The sequence below is a fragment of the Mus caroli genome, unplaced genomic scaffold (assembly GCF_978045245.1).
Source record: "Mus caroli unplaced genomic scaffold, Mus_caroli_1 scaffold_10, whole genome shotgun sequence".
Taxonomy (NCBI): Eukaryota; Metazoa; Chordata; class Mammalia; order Rodentia; family Muridae; genus Mus; species Mus caroli.
Window position 1 is genome coordinate 50,541,475 of NW_028227265.1, and position 22,488 is coordinate 50,563,962.

Genomic DNA, 22,488 nt, shown 5'->3' on the forward strand with positions numbered 1-22,488 from the left:
CCGAGGATTATGGAGGAAGGGGGGGGATGCTTAGCTGGGAAAGCATCCCGACCTGAGCCCTTCAGTATGCATGGTAAACATCCTCACAGGCCAGGGTTTTAACAGCTTAGTTCTTGGTAGTTTTTGAAGCTTGACAAACGAAGCAACTCCTCACTAAGTACTTCTTCCATGAACGGGGCACAGGCAAACCCCTCATTACAGAAGATGCACACTCACACAGGAGGGCCGCTGACAGTCTGCTTGCCACAGGCAGACAAGAGACACTAGGGAAAGCCCACTGTAAATACCCAGATGTTGTCTTGCACATTATAATTTGGTGTAACATCTAGGAAATGCCACCATTAGGAGTTTGGGTATGGTAGATCACCCCTCCCGTGGCAGTTCTGGCTAAACACACGCACATCATTACCTCTGGGAAGGTCCTGAAAGCACCAGTTTACAGAAATTCAGTTTTATTGGCCAAGTCAGACCTGCCCAAATACCTCAGTCGAGATAATCCAATGAATTCTGTGTGAAGCTAAGGTCATCTTTCTTATGCAGCCATTGCCTTTTCTAAAAGAAACAATGGCTTCATCTTCTCCTAAAATCTAAGTCTTATAATTTTTTGAGCCCTTTAATATTAACAGAATGAGCTATGCATATATTTCTCCCCATAGGTATTCAGGTCTTACACAGATTCAAGGGGAAAACATTCAAACATTAACCAACCTTAATAAAGCAGAGTCCCCTCCTTTATAATTTAGTAATAAAGTTGAATAACATAAATATCAGGGAGCGTTCTTTACCTATAGTTACCTAATTCCTAAAGGGGTGGTGGTGGCTAGTTTTGTGTCAACAGTCATCAGAGATGAAGGAGCCTCAGTTGAGGGAATGAATGCCTTCATGAGATCCAGCTGTAAGATCCACAATTAGTGATCAAGGGGGAGGGCCCTGCTCATTGTGGGTGGTGCCACTCCTGGGCTGGTGCTCCTGGGTTCTATGAGCAAGCCAGGGGGAGCAATCTAGTGAGAAGCACCCCTCCGTGGCCTCTGCATCATCAGCTCCTGCCTCCAGGCTCCTGGCCTGATTTCCCTTAGTGATGAACAGCAATGTGGAAATGTAAGTTGAATAAACCCTTTCCTCTTCCACTTGATCTATGGTCATGGTGATTCAACAGAGACTGTAACTAAGAAGGGATACCCACAGATCCCATTCTCTACAGGAAGATGGCTCAGCCCACTTTCCATGCCTGACTGATCTCTGTATGGGCAGGCCTCTGCCTGTTCTCTTTCAGGGAACTTTGGGCTTTAACGATTAATCAAAGACAATCAGAAAAAAAAAGGAAAGATCAAGTCAGTCTATTGCTGGAACATTACAACGGGCTCTGCACACCTGCACAGAAAGCTGTCTCTGACACCTGCACAGAAAGCTGTCTCTGCACACCTGAACAGAAAGCTGTTTCCCACTCCTCCCCTCCAGTCTCACCTCCCAATGCTTGACAGATTGTTTCACTACAACACTCTTCCACAAGGCAGGTCCTGGCTTCACCCAGCTGCCAGAATGACACCTCCTTGAGGGACACCTACCCCTTCCTTGTTCCTTGTTTTGATTTTTATGATACATGCTAGGCTCTGGACTAGTCCATCCAATTCATGTGTTAATATTGGGAGGCAGGTCTCTGGGAGAAGGAACAATTAGGATTAGGGTGAGGCCCCTGTAGAGGGGGCAAACTTGTGTCTACATGGGGCCTTCAACCCTACATTCTAGTCTTTTTGGTGCAAGAAAGTACTGTGCAGGCTACTGAAAGAGAAACCTGGACACCAACCCACTCACAAAACCTTTGACCTACAATCTGTCCTGCTTGCAAGTGGTGCAGCAGAACTTGTGGGAGTGGCTGAACAATGTCCGGTTTAACCTGAGGTCCACACCAGGAGAGGGAACCCATGCCTGGCACTGCCAGAATGGCCAGGAACCAGAGACTGGATATCCCAGAGACCTAGGGTAGGACTGAATATGACAGGCAAAAGAAAAAGACAAGATCCAAAAACTAATGAAGTAGTCCCTGATGCTCTTTTCTACACTCACAGATCCATGCCTAGTCTGGTCAGCATCAGCGAGGTTTCCTATGGCAGCAGACAGGAGCAGATGCACAGCCAAACACTTTGTGGAGAGTGTCTACTTGAGGTCTCCATCGGGTCCCTCCCCTCAGAACTTGGGAAGAACATAGCCCATTGAATCAATTAAGCAGGGCTCATACAGACTCGGAGGCTGGAACGGTAAACATGGAGCCAGCCTGCCTGGGCCTGCACCAGGTCCCCTGCACTGGGTTCCCTGTATGTGTGCCATGGTGTTTTTGTGGGTCTCCTAGCAGTGGAATCAGGCGTATCTCTGACTCTTTTGCCTGCTCCAGACCCATTTTCTCCTATGGTGTTGCTTTGCTTGGCCTCGATATAAGTATTTTTGCCTTGTCTTACTGCATCCTGTTTTGTCCTGTTTGGTTGTTGTCTCTTGAAGGCTACTCTGTTCTGAAGAGAAACGGTCGGGAGTGGATGTAGGGGAGAAGGGAGGTAATAAGGAGCTGGGAGAAGTGGAGAGAGGGGAAAACTGTGTCAGGATGCACTGTAAGAGAGAATAATCTATTTTCAATTGGAAAAAAAAAAGAACAGGAGGAGACGCAAGATGACACTCTGCTGTCTTAGCATGTGATGCCCTTTGTCATATCCTGATGTAACAAGAAGCCCCCACCAGATGTCCATCAGATGCTGCTACTATGCCTTAAAATTCCCAGACTCCAGAATCATGACTCAAATAAATTGTATTCTTCATAAATTACTCACGTTCAAGTACTTCATTACAGTAACAGGAAACGAAGGAAAACAACGGCAGCAATTGATAGATGTGTATTTATGGTACTTATTTCTGTGTTCCCTGTTGTTGCTGACAGTCCATATATGTAGGTATAGATAGGAGTGAGTGAACGCTCTTCTTATCCCACTGTACACACATCTCAAAAGCGTCTCGTAGTGCTTGTTAAATATTCAATGATGCTCAGATCTTTTTGTATCTGATTCATTTTATAGCATCTCATTATCTTCTGTCCCTGATGGAATGAAAACAGTCTGAGGAGCAGTCAATGGGTCCGGTCTGCAGCCAGTGAGATGGTTTTTCTAAGTGACTTCTTGGGTAGAAAATTAAATAGATACAACAGAGATCTGAATGCTCACGGTACTTCTTTCTGTGACTACTGAAAACACTCTCCATCTGCAGCCAGCCTTTAATTAAACCTGAGTCAACGGTACTTAGGAGACCAACAGGCCAGTGCAAGAACACCACAGACGGGCGCACTGAACATCCTATTTTTGACAAGCAAGTTAGTGAAGATGGTATGTGGCTCTTGTATAATAGCTGGTACCCTGAAGCAAATTTAATTAATCCATCTTGGAAGGTTAAACTTGTAAGGTTAAAAATAAGTAACCACCCTCGAATTGGCATCTTTCCTTGGGTGAGCTTGGTAAATCTCCAGACTGGTCCATGTGATTCTTGTCATAATTGTAGTTCATGGGTATTTCACAGCTCTTTTTAAATAGCTTATGAGATGAAATGATGTCTAAAAAGCTTTCCCAAAACTTGCTCATTGCTACACAGGGTATCTAGGGGCCTCAGGAGAGACCCACCCGGTCTGTGGCCAAAATCATTGTTACACTCACAGCTTAGAATTCAGAGCAGCGTGAATCTTATCTTTTTTCTTCAAACGCTTATTCCCAAGAATACATTTACTTTTCTTCATAAAAATGTTTTATAATCATTATAGAATTTCAAGGGTAAGTGGAATGGGGGTGAGAGGCCAAAAACTCCACAGTAGCTACTATTACCACCCAAAGACTACTGCAACAAACAGTCTGGTATACCTCATGTCCAAATGGTCCAAATGGCTTTTTTTTTTTTTTTAATGTAATTACTATGAGGGGATGGAACCCAAGGCGATCTAACTCACACAGGAATGGTATTTTTAAAATACCACATTTTCCAGTGATGGAAAGTAACAGTTGGAAGATGGACTGGCATGCTTTAAAAATTAACATTTTTCAAAGAAATGAAAACCAATTTGATCAAAAATAGTGTCAAAAATAACCTTCACACACTGAAAACATGCCTACATGTTAAAAGCATTCATAAGAGTTATATTTCTTTACTTTTTGAAGTAAACTTCTCCACTTTTCTCTTGGCAACTGCCCACATAGTGTATGCAAAAATAATAATTGCTGTGAGTCATCTTGCTCCTTAAAGTCACCTTACTCCAAAAATGGTCACTTGAACCACATGGCCATTGGTTCCCTCTGCTATACTCCATCAAAGACTTGCAGCCAGGGACTGGACTTGTCTTTTTCTTCAAACTTTCCCTCAGCAGGCTGCTGCCGCTCTCTTCTTACACCGTTTTCTGACTCCTTCTCTGTCTCTAATGCAGCAGACACCCTGATAACTGCACGAAGCACCCATTCACCAGTCCTCGAACTGCATGTCCCTAAGCCATGTTCTACCGAAGCATCGGCTGCTCCTGATGACTCATTCCCGCATACTAAAGGAAGGAAACCACTCTGAAGCAGGATGAGTCATTCTGACCGGAAAGCCCCGATGGCAAGGATGGGAAAGGTAGGTGCCCAGAGACCAAGGGAGCTCTTCGCTGTGGGGACAGTAAGAGCAACCAACACAGAGCACAGACTAAAATATTCCTTGTCTGAAGTATTTTAACACCAGATGGATGTTTTCTGTGTTCGTAGTATCCTCTATGCACATATTAAACAAAACAAAACAATATTTTCATTCTGTCGAGCTATAAACAGCTAATTAAATTGTGTTATTTTGGGTCTATTGGTCTCCTGGGGTCATATTTAACTGTGGGTCTGACAAACTTGATCTTGTCCAACTCTCCAGGCATAATCTTGTGACAGAGACTTCCAGGTTTGGTGGCAAGCATTCAGTATGAGAACATTTAAGACAAATATCCCTTTGTTCAGAAAAGAAAACAATGCATTGGAGATTTTTCTGATTATAAGCCTAATATATACTTATCATAAAGTGTAAGTCCAGAAAACATAAAAAGTTCTCACAAGTTCAACTCCACCGAGGCGAAGTCAGCATTTCCAGTTCACCCTTCTTGGCTTCTCTCTCTCTATGCACGTTTTCCCAGACGGTGATGTCAGGTGGCCCTGGGGGTGTGCTGCGCACGTGTGCGGTTGCACTGTCTGTTGTCAGTTGTCAGGGGACAACTTTGAGGATCTTTCTACACTGTCCTCTGCCTTATTTGTTTTTGAGACAAGATCTGTCACTGAACCCAGAATGCCTTGCTCTGGCTAGACTGGCTGTCTGGGGAAGCTCCGGGGTACGTATCCTTTCCTGCTGGGATAGCAGAGACACCACATCAAGCTTCTAAGTGGGTCCTGGGGATCCGAACTCAAGCCCTTGTGTGAGACCAGCAAGCACTTTCCCTAGACGAGCCATCTCCCAGGTCCTGCTTTATGTCCCTAGTCAATAGAAGACAAACTCGTGTCCCTCTGACTTTCCACTGAGGAACAACTTGCCCAGAATTATTGTTTTATTAAATTCTAGTAATTCACTTAATCTGAGATTATTCACTCACATTCATATGTGTAAAAGCCATTTCTCAAACAAATACCACAAGAAGAGGAACGGTGAACATACACTAAACAAGAACACTTCTCACTCAAGAGCCTCATCTCTGGGTCTCGGTTCAGTTGACCCATCTCTGGAGACATAACCTATGTACATACAAATAGATGATGGACACACACAAGGGACTGTCTCTTTAAAAAACAAAAACAACATCAATAACAACCGACAGGCTTGTGGGACGTGCTGTTTGCAGCCAGTTTTTGTTTTCTTTTAAATCTAACAATATGTCTTTTGCAATAAATTCCCATAGCTGCTCATTCTCTTGAAACAGCTTCCTCTAAGCTCCCTGCTTTGGTTCCCAGTCCCCAGCCTTCAGATACCCAGGCGATCTCGCTCCTCATCCTGTAAGCACCTTCTGGTCTCATTCACCCTAGTTACTTGCTCAAGCGTATTTGTAGCTGACGTCACAGAGTGGGACGCTGGCCCCTAAGTTCTTGAGCTTGAATGGAGCACGCATCTGCCACTTAGAAGTCACCTTTCCTTCTCGTTTCCAATCAGTGTATCTCATGCAACCTTGTCTTCCATAAGTCCATAGTGAGTCCGGACAGGAAGCTAAAAAGCTAGACAGTCAGCACACAAGCACACAGCCTGCGGAAATGGCCCTGCCCATGTGAACACCTCGGACGTCAGTAGAACCTGTCCCTGGGCTCAGATCTTTAAGAAGGAAAGAGAGACCCATAAGCCTGGGAGACAGAACCTGGCAGCTTCAGGAGACTCACTCTCTTCAGGAGGAATAGACAACTGGGAAAATGTCAGATGCACTATGGGAAATATTTCCAAAGCAAGAAGAAAATGTCACAAATGATTTTTTAATAACTTAAAAGAAAAAAAAAGAAATTACCATTTCATGGGCTGTCCAAATTTTATAGAAATTCACCCTGAATTCAAATCTGTCTCACACACTTTTTCTGTAAGTGTTTCTGAGAGGCTCCTCTGTGATTGGCTGCTATTCACACCATAAGAGCTGTTCTTCAATAAAGTGCTTTACATTAAAAATCTCATGGAATAAAAAAGTTAAATAATAAAAAAACCCCTCCTGTTAGCTCAAAGATGAGAATTCTACTTGAACTATTTTCGTGTAATAATTCTAAACTTTTAAATATGGGACTGGATGACAGAGAATTTTATGACTGGGGAATTTATAATCATACAAAATAATAAATTTGGGGCATCTCAAAATCTGTATTATGGTTTTGAATGGTTTTTGAGTCAAATTCTCACTATGTTGTCCACACTAGCCTAGAATTCTTGGGCTTACACAATGATCTCACCTCACCCTCTTGAGTAGCTGAAGCAGCCCACCATGCCTTCTTTCTTACCTCAAGCATCAGACTTTCACCCTCAAGTCTTGCAAGCACTCCCATCTCCAGAGATGCCCAGAGATGCCCAGAGACGCCCTCCAGCGTCACGGCTGGTTGGCAGTTAGCTCTTCATCTATGGTGAGAAAATGCACACAGAAGCCAGGAAATCCTACCCTTCCATGATCTCGTCAACCCTCTTAGATGGAGAGCAACTAAATGGCTAAGGAGCTTTCTCCCACACCTATCTGTAAAGGGATCTGTTTTAGCCTGTGATAAAACAAAGAAACAAAAGCCAGAATAAACAAACAAAACAGATCTGAATCAAGTAAGAAGGTTTATTGAGAACCCTCTTTTGAACATTTGACACTATTATAGCTGTACAATAATAATTAGAGTTTTTCTTTTCTGTCTTTTTTTGGGGGTGGTGGTGGTGGTGGTAACAGAACTCAGGTTCTCCCAGACCCCTTGGTTGGGGACAGGGTCTTACTATGTTGCCCTGAACTTGAGCAACCCTCCTGACACCTCCGGCTCCTGAGCTCTTGAATCGCCACACCACCACCAACACAGTATTTCCAAAGCACTGTACTCTCTCCTGAGATCTCTTGAGCAGCTACAATGGGCACTAGTTTCTGATGAGACAATGGCCTCTAGTCTACTTTATGCCTAACAAGGAGTTTCTAAAGAAGCCAGAGGCCTAATTGCTAGACTCAATGTGTGCTGTTAGATGGTTGCAATTCTTTCATGTCTCGCCAGCCTTTCCAGCTGACTTCTCACACCCAGCCCCTCCATTTATTTCCCAAGGCCTTTCTGAGTCTACTGACACTTGCTTAGCCTACTGATGCCCAGGGTGTGGGGAAATCATGTTCTGAGAGACCCTTCAACTGATAAGCCCCTGGCTCACATCTGCTGAGTAGAAGAATCTGATGTGCATGTGTCCACGTGGCTTCCTAGTGTCTTAGCCAGCTTTCTGTCTCTGGGACGAATGAGGCAGTCAACTTATAAGAAAAAGTTTCTTCTGACCTCAGAAGTTCTGTGCATGGTGACTTGGACATTGGATCTGTGCAAAGGCATCTCACCACAGTGAGTGCACAGAGCAGAGGGAGCCGCTCAACCCAAGGTGGCCAGAAGTGCAGAGGCAGATGCAGGCTGAGATATCCGGGGAGCCAGCATCCCTCACTCGGTCAATAGCACCAAGGGGCAGGGCCAAGCCTCCAACACAAGAACCCTTGGGGAGGCATTCAAGATCCAAACTATAATAACAGGGACATTAACCTCTAGCTGTCCACATTGGTGAGTTGTCTCATAAAGCAGGCATTATTGACTCTGTATTTCCTTGACTGGCATCCTTATCCCCCCCATAGAGTTTCCTCGTTTTACTTCTAAAATATGAAAATAAATATACTCAAATATTTGTCCAGAAACTGCTTCTGAGGGAAAGCCAAACTAATGGTTTCTAAACCCAGGGTGCGTTTCAGTGAGGAGTGACAGTGTAGCTGTGAAGACAGGAGTTATAGGAGAGGAAGGGCCCTTTCCTTTCCTCCCCCCCCACTTCTCTCTGGAAATGAGGTCTGGAGAAAGTACAGGGTGGGAGAAATTGTGTGCTCATTTAGCATCTGATACATTTAAAGAGCCCCAGGGACCTTTATCAGGGATGTCCCTACTAATTACTTAGGGATGTTGTAATGAACCTAAAGTTTAAAGCAAAGGAGGGTCACCCTTCTGCAGGGTGGGTTAACACCTTTCTTTTCTGAATGATAAGCTGAGAACAGAAAGTTTAACTAGCTTGATAAACAAAGCAGGAAATGAGAGAGAGAATCAGTGTGCGGAGGGGGAAGCCCTGGCCTACCATCCCAGTGATGGCCTTCTCTAGAGAAGGGCCATGCTGTGGTGGGGGTTGCCTTTCCAACAGTGAGGCGGTCATCCGTTCTACAAATGGAAAACAGAATGGGTTTGTTTGACTGAAAATAGACGGTCTAGTTTGTGAGTAGACTGTCCCCCCTCTTTATTTTCAGCCCTGGGTACTTGAGGGCAGTTGCTGCTCTGGAAAGGAAGAAACACAGAGAAGAAATTGTGTGACATGAGACTATGTATTTTTGATAGCAAAGGGACTGGAAGGACATAGTGTATATATAAAAAAGGCTTTGTAGATTGAATTAGCCAGTCTCAAACTCGGGCAGGGTCACTACATTGCAATTTTCAAACAAATCCTTTCCATTATCTACTCCACAGATTTAAGAATTTGGCTTTTATAGCTCTACTCATTCTCAAGGCATTGGAATAGTCTTTTCGAAGGCAGAAACGTAGCTGAAGGCCCCACAGGAGCCACAGAGTGTCCCTAAGGCTGCGTGTGAGCACGGATGCATTTGATCTACTCAGAGGACACACTCTCAGGCCACAGCCCTCAGAAGGTCATCTGTGCACTGGGTGCCGAGGGATTCTGGATATTGTCATTTTCTACCAGGTACAGACATGAGTGTCACCGTGGCTAACTGTGGCATCAGACGACTCAAGACACGCCCCGTCTTACCAGTGCAAGTGCATGCGATTGCCCAAAGTTTCATCTGCTGTGGCTTTAAAGGTACCTCAGGCAAGGTATCTGAACTGTATGTGAATTTTGTTTTAGAGAATTTACTGCCCCCCCACCCCAACCCCTGTACAGCATGGATGCACATTGTTCTCTTACAGAAACCAACACTTTAACTCGCTTATTACTTATATGTCTGAGAAGGGCTAAGTTGGACACCATTCTGACAAGGACTAATGAAAGACCTTTCTCTGCGCATAGTACTGAATGGGATCGACAGTTCTCTTCTGAATACATCTACACTGACCACGGCCAGCTGGCAAGGCACAGCTGCGCTAGTCATGCATGCACAGCTTCTGCCCTTAGAAACATTAGATGAAGACAATCCGTGGCTGTAAACCTTTCTCCCTCTAAGAAACAGCTTCCCAGCCTTGGCTAATCTCGGAAGCACCCGAAGAAAAGCTGCATGTGGTGTGGACGTTTCCAGATTGGCAGCACAGCAGGCAGGGGATGTGTGACTTCCATGTGCTCCCTTCCGAGCCAGCAGCTCATGCTTCGGGAATGGCCTGCAAAGTGTGGCTCGTGTCTTCCTTACTTTTGAACTGCAGCAATGAAGACCATGACCAAAAGCGACTTGGGCAGGAAAGGGTTCATTTCACTTTACAGCTTGCAGTCTTTCATTCAGGGGAGCTGGGGCAGGAACTGAAGCAGATGCCATGAGGAGCCCTGCTTGTTCTGTGATCCAGGAGAGCTCGACGTACTTTCTTAGACCACCCTGGACCACATGCCCAGGGAGGGCACTGCCCTCAGTGAGCTGGGTACTTCTATATCAACCACAGTCAAGAAAATGCCCACACAGTCTTGCCTACAAGCCAGCCCGATGGAGGCACTGCCTACAAGCCAGCCTGATGGAGGCATTTTCTCAGTTTAGGTTCTTCCCAGATGACTGTAGCTTGTGTCAAGTTGATAACAACCAACCAGGGACAGGTGGTACGGCTGAAATCTACTGCCACAGTCCTCCTCACTGTCAAATCTGAGGTGAGTGTGCACTTCCACTGACGGCCTCTCCACGTGCTCATAGCACTGCCATCTAAGTAAGCCAAGTGGCCGACAGAGGTAGACATGATGTTTTAAGCCCCATGAATTCCCACAGACCAGTATGTGCATGCAAGCAGCCTGATGAGAAATGGGACGTTGCAGCTTCCTAAATGATCTTCTCTGCTCCTCCTAGTCAACACCACAACCCACCTTTGTGACTTTCAAGAATAACGGTTGTAATTTCTCTCCTCCCAGCAATCAGTGAGGGGAGAAAGCTCCCACCAACCCTTGCACCACAAGTAGACTCTGAATTCTCCTAGATCAACTCCTTTGAACAGAAGGGAACCAGGGCTAGTGTCACAGTGCCCTTGATTATCCAGAGTTAGCTAGTGTCACAGCATCCTTGATTACGGCAGAACTCTGAGCTGAGCAAGATCTAAAAGGATCCTGGAGACCTTCTAACTTCTTCCTACTGGAAATTGGGCTGGGGATAGCCCTAGTTTTCCTGAACCCTGGCCCAGAGCATTTCCTTTTGCCCTCTGAGCAGATTTCAGTAGTTCTGTAGACACGCTTTAAACAGAAATGTAGGGCACAACTTTAGAAAACCACTTCCTCAAACCAGGAGAGGCATTCAAATTTGTGGAAGTTGGAGTTTCATTCTAGAAGGCTTGCCTAGCATGCATGAGGCTCCAGGCTCAACCACTGGTATCAGACAATAAGCAGTAGTGGTAGCGGCAATAGTAGTAGCAGTAACAAAGTAATGACCTAAGTCCCAAATGGAAGACACATTGCAAATGACTACAGCATTACTAGGCACTTAAAGCAAAGAGGGAAGATGGAGATGGAAGACGATGAAAGTAGAATTCTACTGACAACAGTGAGAGCTCACATTAGTCCCTCAGAGTATCTTAATAGAGTTCTACATTTAGTTCTGCCTGGACACAGGGCATCCTTCACACGTGTGGTGCTGAAACTGGGGCAGGGAGGTGAGCTCCTCTGTTTCCTGGCTCCCACATGGCTACACATCTGGCTTTGGATTCTTGCAATGACTTAGGAACTCCATCACTGGAATGAACTAGTGCAGCCTCTGAACCTCCGCCAATCACCTGTCTGGCAGTGATAATCCCCACGTCTCAGCGAGCTGCTCCCACAGCTAGGTGAGAGGAGACATCACCCACACCTGGCAGAGGAGATCCCTGATATCCGTTGCTTTCTCTGTACAGGAAGAATCTGTTTCATCAAAAACTTGTTTTTTTTTAAGAGGGTCTTGCCAATACCCCATGTTCTGCTATTTGTCTATGACTTGCTCAAATCTAAAGAGTCTACTTCGTTTGAGAAGACTGAGGACATTCTCTGCTAGACTTGTATTTCTGTCTGTCCTCTGCCTCCCTCTGTCTCCTGGAATCACATGAGGTTTGAAAATACAGAGGAATGGGGCACATAGCTTAGAATGTATCTTTTCAACCAACTGTCTCAAGGAACCCTTCAGATCTAGCCAGCAGCGTGTTAGGCAGGGTGACTTGCAGGTGGTACTGCCATGCAATGTCCTAGAGTTTAGAAAGTGTTAACAGCTTCCTGAGACTGTGACAAAATAGCTAAGAGAAACGTGTTACAGAGAGGAGAGATCTATTTTGCCCATGTTTCGTTGATGCTGTCATTTTGGTCCTCCAGTGAGATAGACAGAGAGTATCACGGCGAGAAACAGCTGCTCTCCTCATAGGGGTGGGGGACCGGGAAAACTAGGGCAGGGATCCAACAGTGACCCAATGTCCTTCTTGTAGTGTCATTTCAGCCGCTGAAGTTCTCACCACCTCTCAAGAGTGCCATCAACTGGAAACTAAATTTTCAACACATGGTGCTTTGGGGGGCATGTAAGAGACAAAGCACAACAATACATGACCTTATAGACCGCTTAACTTGGATTGACAGCAGGTAGGGAGCAGAGAACGGATCCAGAATTGGATGGGGGATGGGCAATTCATCAATCGCTCTCTCTTTTCTCCTCCTCTCATCTCTTCCTCCCTCTTTTTTATTTGTCTGTGTTGTTGTGTTCTCTGTGTGGTGTAGCATGTGGGTGCCCAGTGTGTGTGCATGTGTACGCAGGTGTGTAGGCATATGTGTGCACATGTATGTGGAGGTCAGAACTTGGCATTCTGTATTTCCCTCTCTTGTGCCCCATCTTATTTGCTTGTTCATTTGTTTGTTTGTTTTGAGGTGGTGGTAGCAGCTGTAGTGGCAATGATCTTCACTGAGCCTAGCGCTCACTGGCTAGAATGGCTGGTCAACGAGTTCTGGGGATCTCTGCTCCACGGCAACAGGACCGGGATTATAGACGCATGCCACCGCACCCAGCTTTTATGTGGGTGTTGAAGATCAGAACTCAAGTCCAGGTTCATGTGTAGGCACATCGATGACACCATTTCTCCAAAGCCAGCAGCTGATTTCTAAAACAATCTTTTCACTAAACATCCAGTTCTGCCTGTCACACCAAGCCAGGAGGAAACTGAATTTCCCCAACGCCGACACAGAAACGCATCTTTTTGGAAGGGCGCTAATGTTCTTTACTCTTTCCCTTCTTACGGATGTAGAACAAATAACAACAAAATGGTTTTTTACTGTGAGAGAGAATGGGGGGAGGAATTTACGAATGTTTTACATCATCTGACTCCAGGCTCCATCTGAAATAACAAACAGAAGCACGAGAGACTCCAACGATGAGTCCCACGGAGACCCACATTTCCCTTCACACCCACTCTGGCTGTGTTTCTGGTTTTTGGCTTGATGCAGAGCAAACCCTGCTGCGATTTCAAAATCATAATAACTCAGAATTGAAGCGCCACATTGTTTCCAGGCAATACCGAGGCGTTTCCTTAATGGCCTCTGCCCACTGCAAGATGCCGGGAAAACAAACAGAGGCAGGTACCACTGTGATGGTTTCCCCTGGAAACGCCTCGCCTGAGTCTTCCCTCTGTTAATGTATACCTCTCACGACTTTAGGCATTCAATATTAGACAAAGTCCATTGTTACACACACCTGAGATTTCTATTTCACACCTCACAGGAAAGCCCCTTCACCCCTCTGTACAAACACCACTAGAAGCCCTACCACTCATGGTACATCCACACATGGCATTAGGGGATTCCATGTTCCCATGCCACTCGGACAGAAAGTGACAATGACTTTTATCTCATGATCATTAAGGATCCCTGATGTTACCTCAGTCGAAGATGCTCACAGCAAGTGAGAATGTCAGATCTGGTTCTCAGGAAAGTCGCTTTAGAAATACTGGCAACAACCAAGGCCAAGGCATTGGGAGGCTCTGTGCTTCTTCTGTGTCTGAGACAGTGGCAGCTGTGAGCTGCAGATACCATCTGCTGATGCCTAGTTAACTGTGCTATTCTCGACTGCTTCACAGTCCACAGTTCCCACTAGCCTTACCTACTTTGCCCCACTCACGGACCCAAATGCAGTCACACACATGGAATTGGCCACCGGTCCCCTTGGCACAGCTCTCCACTAACACTGGGCCCTAGCTGCTAAGTTCTACCTCCTCCCAATACCATGAAGCTGAAAACCAAGCCTTCTGCACACACAGGCCATTGAGGGAGTGTCAGATCCAACTACAGCAGTTTATACCGATATACCACAGTCGCCTGTTGAAATATCGCAATGTTTGCTGCAGGTACTAAGGATATGCTAGATTGCCACTGGCCATAGTGAGCCTCATTCGCCAACTGGGACTCTAAGAAAATCCAAAGGGCTGGCATAATCTTGCATTTGCTATGGAAGTAAGTTTGCTAAGGAAATAAAGAGTTGAAATAATATTTTTAGTGTGGCATTCAAATGACCTAGGAGGAGGTTTCTAAGAACACCAAAGCTTTAAATAATACTCTGAGAAGTTATTTGTACCTATCTATAAAACAAAGATGAAAAGGAAAGCCATCCCCACCCCTGCCTCCCCATCAGATATCCTCATCCCTGCCTCCCCATCAGATATCCTCACCCCTGCCTCCCCTCAGTCACCCTCATCCCTGCTTCTCCTCAGGCATCCTCACCCTTGCCTCCCCATCAGACATCCTCACCCCTGCCTCCCCATCAGACATCCTCACCCCTGCCTCCCCATCAGACATCCTCACCTCTGCTTTCCCATCAGACATCCTCACCCCTGCCTCCCCATCAGACATCCTCACCCCTGCCTTCCCATCAACCACTCTCACCCCTGCCTCCCCATCAGATATCTCCTTCCTGGCCTCCCCATTTCTGCACAGCTACCTGCAATCTCTTTGCCACCCTTTTGATTGCAAAACTGACCACTTTCCCAGATCAGTCAACTTTCTGGCCCTGCCTCCCTTGTCTCTATCCAAGCTCTCACTAAGCGATGCCATCCTGGGACTGCAAAAGCTCTCCCTGTGAAGCATCTTTGGGAAATCCCATCTTCTCCGGTGATTCAGCATTTTGCTGCTCAAATGCCGCCCAGGGTTTTCTAGAGGCACCCACAGCTCACTCTAGATCTGTTAAGATTCTCAACTGAAGTATCATTCTCTATGTTCCCAGAACTGGATTTACTGGGCCCAGGTGTGGACTGAGATATCTATGTGATACCCTTGGGTCCAGATGCATTCTGAGACTCGCACCTTTTCTGCTCTCCAGATGGTGAGGTGGTGCGCGCCACCGTGTAAAGCAGGGTCCCACAGCAGCACAGGGGCAGGGCTTGATTACCTAATATTTCAGTAACAAGACACACAAACTTCCTCCTTGTCATATACCATTAGATTCCCACTTAACTTAATGGGAGACAACTTAAAAATAGTTCATTCAAGGGGCTGGAGAGATGTCTCGGTAGTTAAGAGCATTGGCTGCTCTTCCAGAGGACCCTGGTTCAATTCTCAGCACCCACATGGCACTCCCCAACTGTCTATAACTCTAGTTCCAAGGGATCCAATACCCTCATACAGATATACATGCAGGTAAAAGACCAACATGCATAGAATAAAATACAATGATTAAAATAGTTCATTCAAAAACACTGGTTGGTTGTTATGATTGCTATCTCCTATTTTCAACTTGAATGGACTACGAACCCTCTTCAGAGGCAATGAGATGAGCCCGTGGGAAAGGGATCTGCTGCCAAGCTTGCTGACCTGGTTTGACCCCTGTGACCAGAATGCTGAAAAGCAGAACTGACTCTTGTGGGCCACCTTCTGACCTCCATATGTGCTGGGACACTTGGGAACACGTGGGCATTAGTAAGGTAGCCTCTGGGTGTGTCTATCAGGCTTTTCCACGGAGCATCAGCTGAGGAGGCGATGCCCACCTTGAATGTAGACGCAGCCTCTCAAGGTTGAACTGAGAAAAGGGGGAAAGCTGATGTTTCAGACCAAGCGCCTCCTAGCTCCCGCCTTCTGCTCCACAACAGCTGTCCCATCTGAACCATGAGCCAAACCCTCCTGTAAACTGCTTCTTGTCGGGTATTTGGTAGAAGCAAAGAGATCCGTGAGGCCTCTGTGCTTTGGAGCCATATGAAGGGACCAGGGAGCAGGTACAAGGATATAGTGGCCATTTGCACAGTGTAGACGTGAAGCAAGAGTGTTTGCCCTCAGAGTCTCTACACTGCAAACTTTGGTCTTCTCTAGTGAGGGGGTCGCTGGGGCTCTCCTGACAGTGCTGTCTTCAGTTGAGGATCACAGGTCCATGGTGTTTTGAATCTTCTCATTTCACTCCCATTTCCAGAGAATTTCCACACCAAAAACCCAAGTTCACCTTTCTTCATTTACTTAGGTAACTGTGAACACATCAGGATCCTTTGGTTTCTAACTGCCTAGAGAGGGCTCTCTGTCCAACAACAGGTTGATTGCTCTTTACGAGGGTCGATTTGCAGGTTTAAAATCCCAGTGATGTTCACTCCATCTCCCTCCAAATAAGAGCCAGCTTTAAAGTGTGAGTTTATATGACATGTAACGCAAAGCTATCACCATGGAAAGCTTCCACGCGCAGTGCACATTTAAACATCCACAGGTTTGGCTCCTCCAAGCCCCTCTAAGCAGACTTAAACACAGCTAAGTCAGATGTGACGCCTGCAACACAGGGTTTATATATACATCATGGGACACTGGCAGTACGGGTCACAGCACTCTGGCAGGCAATTCCTAGGCAGTTATTTTGACATTAGAAAGTCACAATCCATCAACTTAACAGCGGGGCAATAATTTTGGGGACCGGGATAACAGCTCTTCAAATGACACAGTAGGGAGCAAGCAGCGGCTCCAAGAGGCCCTGCCTGAGAAGAGAGATAGAAAACGAGGCAGAATCCCCTCAGCCCCTAGAACCGATCATGACATCATGTCTTCTTGCATGACCATATTTCCTCCCGGGGCTGAACAGAAATGCCCTCCCACAGAGCCAAAGAAAATGGCTAGACTCTGGTTGGCTGTGTGGAGACAAGAGATGGCTCTGCCTAACACTTCTAGGTTGAGAAGGACAGACTTCCACTCTGCAGGGCACACACTGTGATGCCCACAGCGGCTTCAGAAGAAGCCACTGAACTTTTCAACATGGCAAGTTACTCCGCTCTCAATATTCTGTGAAACAGAGCTCCTGGGGGTGTGGGCGGTCCTTAGACTAGATTCCGGAAAGAGTTCCAGGGCCAGGAACCCTGATTGGAACCCTTCCTACATACACACATGCACACGCGCACAAGCACACAGAGCCTCAGTCCCCCTTCTGCTCTCAGGCTCAGATACATGAGAATGGGTTCCATCAAGTGCTTTTGAATGTCTCTGTCAACATCCAGGAGAGAAGGGATGGTGGTGCGATGGCAGGGCAGGTTAATCGGTTCTCAAATGCCCCATAATAATTGTGAACACACACATATCACACACACACACACACACACACACACACACACACACACCCTCAGGGACAGGTGTGCATGGTAAAAGGACAACATACTTTCTCCTTTACTCTAGAAGAGAAGTAACAGACAGGTGGGGTGGGGTGTGGAGAGGATCAGTGGCTGGATGCAATAAGTGCTGTGGCTAAGAAGAGAGATGGAATCTGGGAGGCAAGGTCTGCTGGCTGTACAAAGTACCATCTATGGGCACAGCAGTGTTTGTGGAGGTCACAGGCTGCAGCTAGTTCTTACCCAGCCTCCCCATCTCTCACTGCCTTCCTAAAATACTGACAAAACATAAGACACATTCTTTTCAGATTATACCTTCTGCGTGAATGTGTGTGTGTGTGTGTGTGTGTGTGTGTGTGTGTACCTGAAGCTGCACTTGGGTAGGTTGGCTGTTCAGCAAGGCCCAGGGGTCTTCTGTTTTGTTTTACAGCCCTGGGACTACAGGTGAGCACTGTGGCTTAGAATATGTGTGAGCTGGCATCCGACTCAGGTCCCCGTGACAGTGCATCAAGAATTTTACTGACTGAGCCTCTCCCTGCCCTTATTCTCTGTGTTAAAGAAAAAGAAATTCACTACAGGGACAAAATGTCAGCAAGGAAGGGATGAACAGATCTTAAAACAAAGACAAAGGGGTTACCATAGTCTGCATTTTATTGTAATGCACTTTCGTGGCGGTTTCAACGGCATCTCTCCCTTGGCTCTGAAACCCACCCTCGTAGGAATGGCTGCAGTGTCTAAGCCACGAGCATCTGAAAACACACATTTCAGAAAAGCTGTTCTCAAGCACCCAGTAGTGGAAGCAAAGTCAGCAGGGTGTCCTTACCTGGAGCAGACACTCTTCCGTGCAGCACAGATTCACCAGGCAGCAGATCTTTTGAATTGGAGGTGAATGGTGATTGTCTAAATGTGTCTTCTGAAAAGAAAGGGCTGGGGTAGGGGAGGAGAGGCCATGGTTAGTAAATTAAAGTTACTTAAGACACCCAGAGCACCTGGCTCCAAACACATGGACGAGCACCCACACACGCGCACAAATACGCACTCTCTACTGCATTTAGTTTGCATTTTTTTCAAGTTTGTTTAAGCTATATAAATAAGACTATGCTTGTAATGGAGGAAGAGAGCAGGTTGTCACAGATGAGCATCACATGGGCATTGTTTTTATACTCAGGTCCACATATAAAACATTACCTTAAAAATAGATTTATTGCACACATGCATGCAGAGACCAAAATAGAGTGTCAGATGCAATGAAGCTGAAGTTACAGGTGGCCGTGAGCCATCTGACATAGGTGTTGAGAACCAAACTTGTCCTCTGCAAGAGTAAGCATTCGTTACCACTGAGCCTCCCCCAGCCCTAAAATGCACTTGAAACACAGCAAAGCTCAAGCGCAGGGCAAGCCCAGTGGATGGATGGATTTTTCCTGGATCACATGATTTCTGGGTACGAATGAAGATAACCGCTGGCTCAGAATCAGTAAGACTGTCTCTGCTTTCTCCGTGGAGGAGAGGAATCTGCCACCTGCCCCTCTCAGAGACCCATAGCACATGCAGGAGGCACACAAGACTGGAGCCTGGGGGTACTGCACTGCAGGCCACACCTGGCTGGGCCTCAGAAAGTGCAGCTCAACCTGGAGCTGGGTTAGTTCCATAAGAGGTAAAGCTGGGAAGCCAAGCTGCTAGCCTAGGCTGCAGCAGCACAGAAAAGGACCATATCAACCTGGGCAGGACTGAGCCCCTGGTGACCAAGCTGGAGGCACAGTAGGGCTTTAGAACTCCTACCAGGATCCTCCCCAACAACATTGCCACAGTGAACACAGGGGTTCCAACCCAGTGACCACATCTACTGTCTACATCTCTGAAGGCAACACAAAAATACTACAATAACACGTGGACCTACACAGTATCCATCCAGGTCCTTTGTGGGAAATGGACAGCCCTTCTTGTGTGTATCACAGAAAATTCAACCGGAGGAACTGATTGCCAAGCTATTGGTGAGGCCATGGGCAGTAATGTGGTCTCCAGATGGGAGGGACAGCGAGCTGCTATCGCCCTGAGGTTGGAGTGACAAAGAAGACACACAAGGGGCCAGCAATGAAGTCCCTGGGCTGAGGCTACCTCAGGCAAGTTGGAGACCATATAAACCTGAAGCTGTAGCAGAAGCCCAGCTGTAGGGATGCTTTCCCTAGGCCCTATCCCTGCCTTCCAGTAGGGTCTAGGGTTGCCCAGACCTTCCTGAAGGCAGAAGGACTCTAGCTTGAAGGGGCAGGGCAAAGAACAGATCTCAGGGAATGGAAGCCTGAGAATCCCGCATGTGGTGCAGCCTTTCTAAGCTTAGCCCTAGACTACAGTTACAATGATTACACAAATATAAAATAGACACTATTAAGATAAAAATGGAAGAGAACGTATTTTAAAAGGAAAGCACCTATCACTGGGTAATGCAGTTCCATCATTACTGTTTGGCTACGCTGACTGTGACTCTGACTGGCATGCTATGTATTTATATTGTAAACAGTGTATAATCTAAGTGGCCTTTAAAAGTGCCCAAGCTGTGGGTCACTCAGCGCAGATAAATAGGAAAGCAGCTTCAACCTTTATACCTTTATGCAAACTACCACAAAAGCTGCAAGTCACAAGCCACTTGGTGGCTGAGCACATTTCCTCTAGAACTCAAGCTCTAACTACACTACTTGGCCGTGGTGTGACCTTGCACAAAGCCTTAACTTCTCTGGGCCTCTATTTCTGGTCTCTAGCTGGACCCACATGTCACCGAGGAGTTGGGAGGACTAAATAGAAGAGTCTGTGGACTGTGTTTTGCACAGTTCCAGTGCATACAGCAAGTACTCAATAAATGGGAAGTATGTTTTTTTTTTTAAATGTGTAGCCTGAAGGAGAATAAATTAATCAACTTTTCCATACATGTTCACAAAAAGGAAAGATCCCTTTGTATAGAAGCCATTATAACTAACGAAGGAAAAGCCATTTCTGATTTGGAAGTCTTAGTTAACTGTGGGGATTAGGTTAATGCCCCGCCCTTGCGTAAAGACTACTAAGGCTCAAAGAACATGTGCGGAGTCAGAGAGACTGCTCAGACATGGGGCATGAGGGTTCTTGATGCCAAGGCTGGGCTGCAGTGGTAGATTGTTTAGCATGCATGAGACTCTAGGCTCCATCCCTATCAAGATGGGGGGGGGGGCAGGGAGAGAGAAGGAGAGGAAGAGGGAGAGGAGGAGAGAGAGAGAGAGGGAGAGAGAGAGAGAGAGAGAAAGAGAGAGAGAGAGAGAGAACACAGACACAGACACACATGGCTTGGGGACAGCCAGCATATAGAGCTGCAAGGAAGCCACATGGAGAGATGAGTGCTCCCTAGTCCTGGGAGCATGGCTTTGACTAACAACACACACACTGCAGTATCTTTGGCAAGCAGGAGGCAGGGAAAGACTTTGGATTCAATCACTGACTCCAAAAAGCTAAGCTCTAAAAAAAAGTGTCTCTCTAAAAGCTAAGCTGTGCCCCAGTCTTCTAAAGCTTCCACAGCCCCCGAGCCATGTCCGCTGCTTGTACCCATTGCTTCTGAAGGCAAGCTGATCTCAGCTAAGCCCCACTGAAGAGGAAAGAGGAAAGCAGGGTATGATGGTTCATGCCTGTAATCCCAACAATGGAGGATAGCCTCAAGTCCCAGGCCAGCTTGAGCTACAGAGATCCAGATTTGCTGCACTACAGAATGAGAGCCTGTCTCAAATAAGAGGATGTGAACTAAGGTATCCAGGGCACTATGGCTGCGCACACCATCTTCATATCCTCACCACACTTGAGAAAAAGCGCCAGTCACAAGGGCTCAGGTCTCCAAGCCTAGATAATCTTACTTTTGCCTGTGCGCTGAGGGCCAGCTCTACAACTGTAGCATCTATTGCACAGGGCAATGGTAGCTCTCAACGGTGTTGGACTCCGCAGCACTAAAGGCATCACAGTCAAGTGATGGTGAGGTTGACAGTTACGAGAGGAGAAAGTCCCTTCAGGGAGGAAAACAGAGGTGAAATAAGCCAGACTTTATTATGGGCAGGGACTTAAGTTGGAAACCTAGGCAGGCTACAAATTATTCCAAATGAGCCATTCTGTGAGTGTCACATGGCCCTTGTCCCCTGTTCTGCAGCTCCACAATCTTTTGTAATTTTTACTATAATTTATAATTTTGTAATTTTTAAGCCACCACAGTGTGTTCTCTTTGACCCCGAATGCTGGCAGGCTATCTGGTTAATTTGTCCAACAATCCAGAAACAATCAGCACCGACATTCAGGAGTGGGTGAACGTCCGGTAAGCCTAAATCCCCTGTTACTTGTCTGTTCTGTTACTGCGGAAAGACATCTTCCAAACTTTTATCTCTTTGCGTTTCCTTTCTGGATAAAAGTGGGACAGTTGCCGATGTGTATGGTCACTTTGCCCCCTGAAGTATATCTAAGAGCTAGGGTAAGAAGTGGCAGTTCTGTCATCCAGAGTGGCCAATGCCAGACCTCAGATAGCACGAGCTACGGGGTCAACAGCACAGGCCTGCATAAAGAAAGATTTACAATAAATAATAAAGCATTCCGTAAAAGATTATGGCTCTAAACAGTGATCCATTTCACTAAGTGCTGGTTTGCGGCACAAATATTTCCACCTTTAACATCTGAGGGCCAGCAGGGAGCTTGTCTTCATGCAGAACAGAACGCTCGTGGGCTCACAGCCTCACCCCCTGACTCCAGCCACATAGGACTTCCCACTCTGACTGCAATGATAGAGCAAGACAAGCAGACGGAGAATGAAAGTGAATACAGACTGGGAGAAGCCTTGAGGGCAGGGGATGAGAATCAGGCATCAAATACCTACGTGCCTACTTGAGAATCTCAGGTAATATTCAACTGTGTGGAGTCAGAGTGGCAGCAGTCATCTGTAGTCTCAGCACTGGGGAGGTAGAGACAGGTGGAGCACGAAAGCTTGTCCACCGGCCTCACATACACACACACACACACACACACACACGTCACATACATGAAGATACAAATAAATAAGTACATA

The 22,488-nt window shown here is 46.4% G+C and overlaps 1 protein-coding gene across 4 annotated transcripts in view; it reads right to left on the bottom strand.

Moving 5' to 3' along the window:
* The window catches only part of Znf827 (zinc finger protein 827), a 164,478-nt gene that overhangs the window by 38,644 nt on the left and 103,346 nt on the right, over positions 1-22,488 (bottom strand). For all 4 annotated transcript variants that reach the window (XM_085843798.1, XM_029480781.2, XM_085843799.1 and 1 more), the window contains exon 8: positions 18,256-18,359. In XM_085843798.1, coding sequence (XP_085699924.1) covers positions 18,256-18,359 — 104 coding nt within the window. The remainder of the gene's footprint in view (positions 1-18,255; positions 18,360-22,488) is intronic.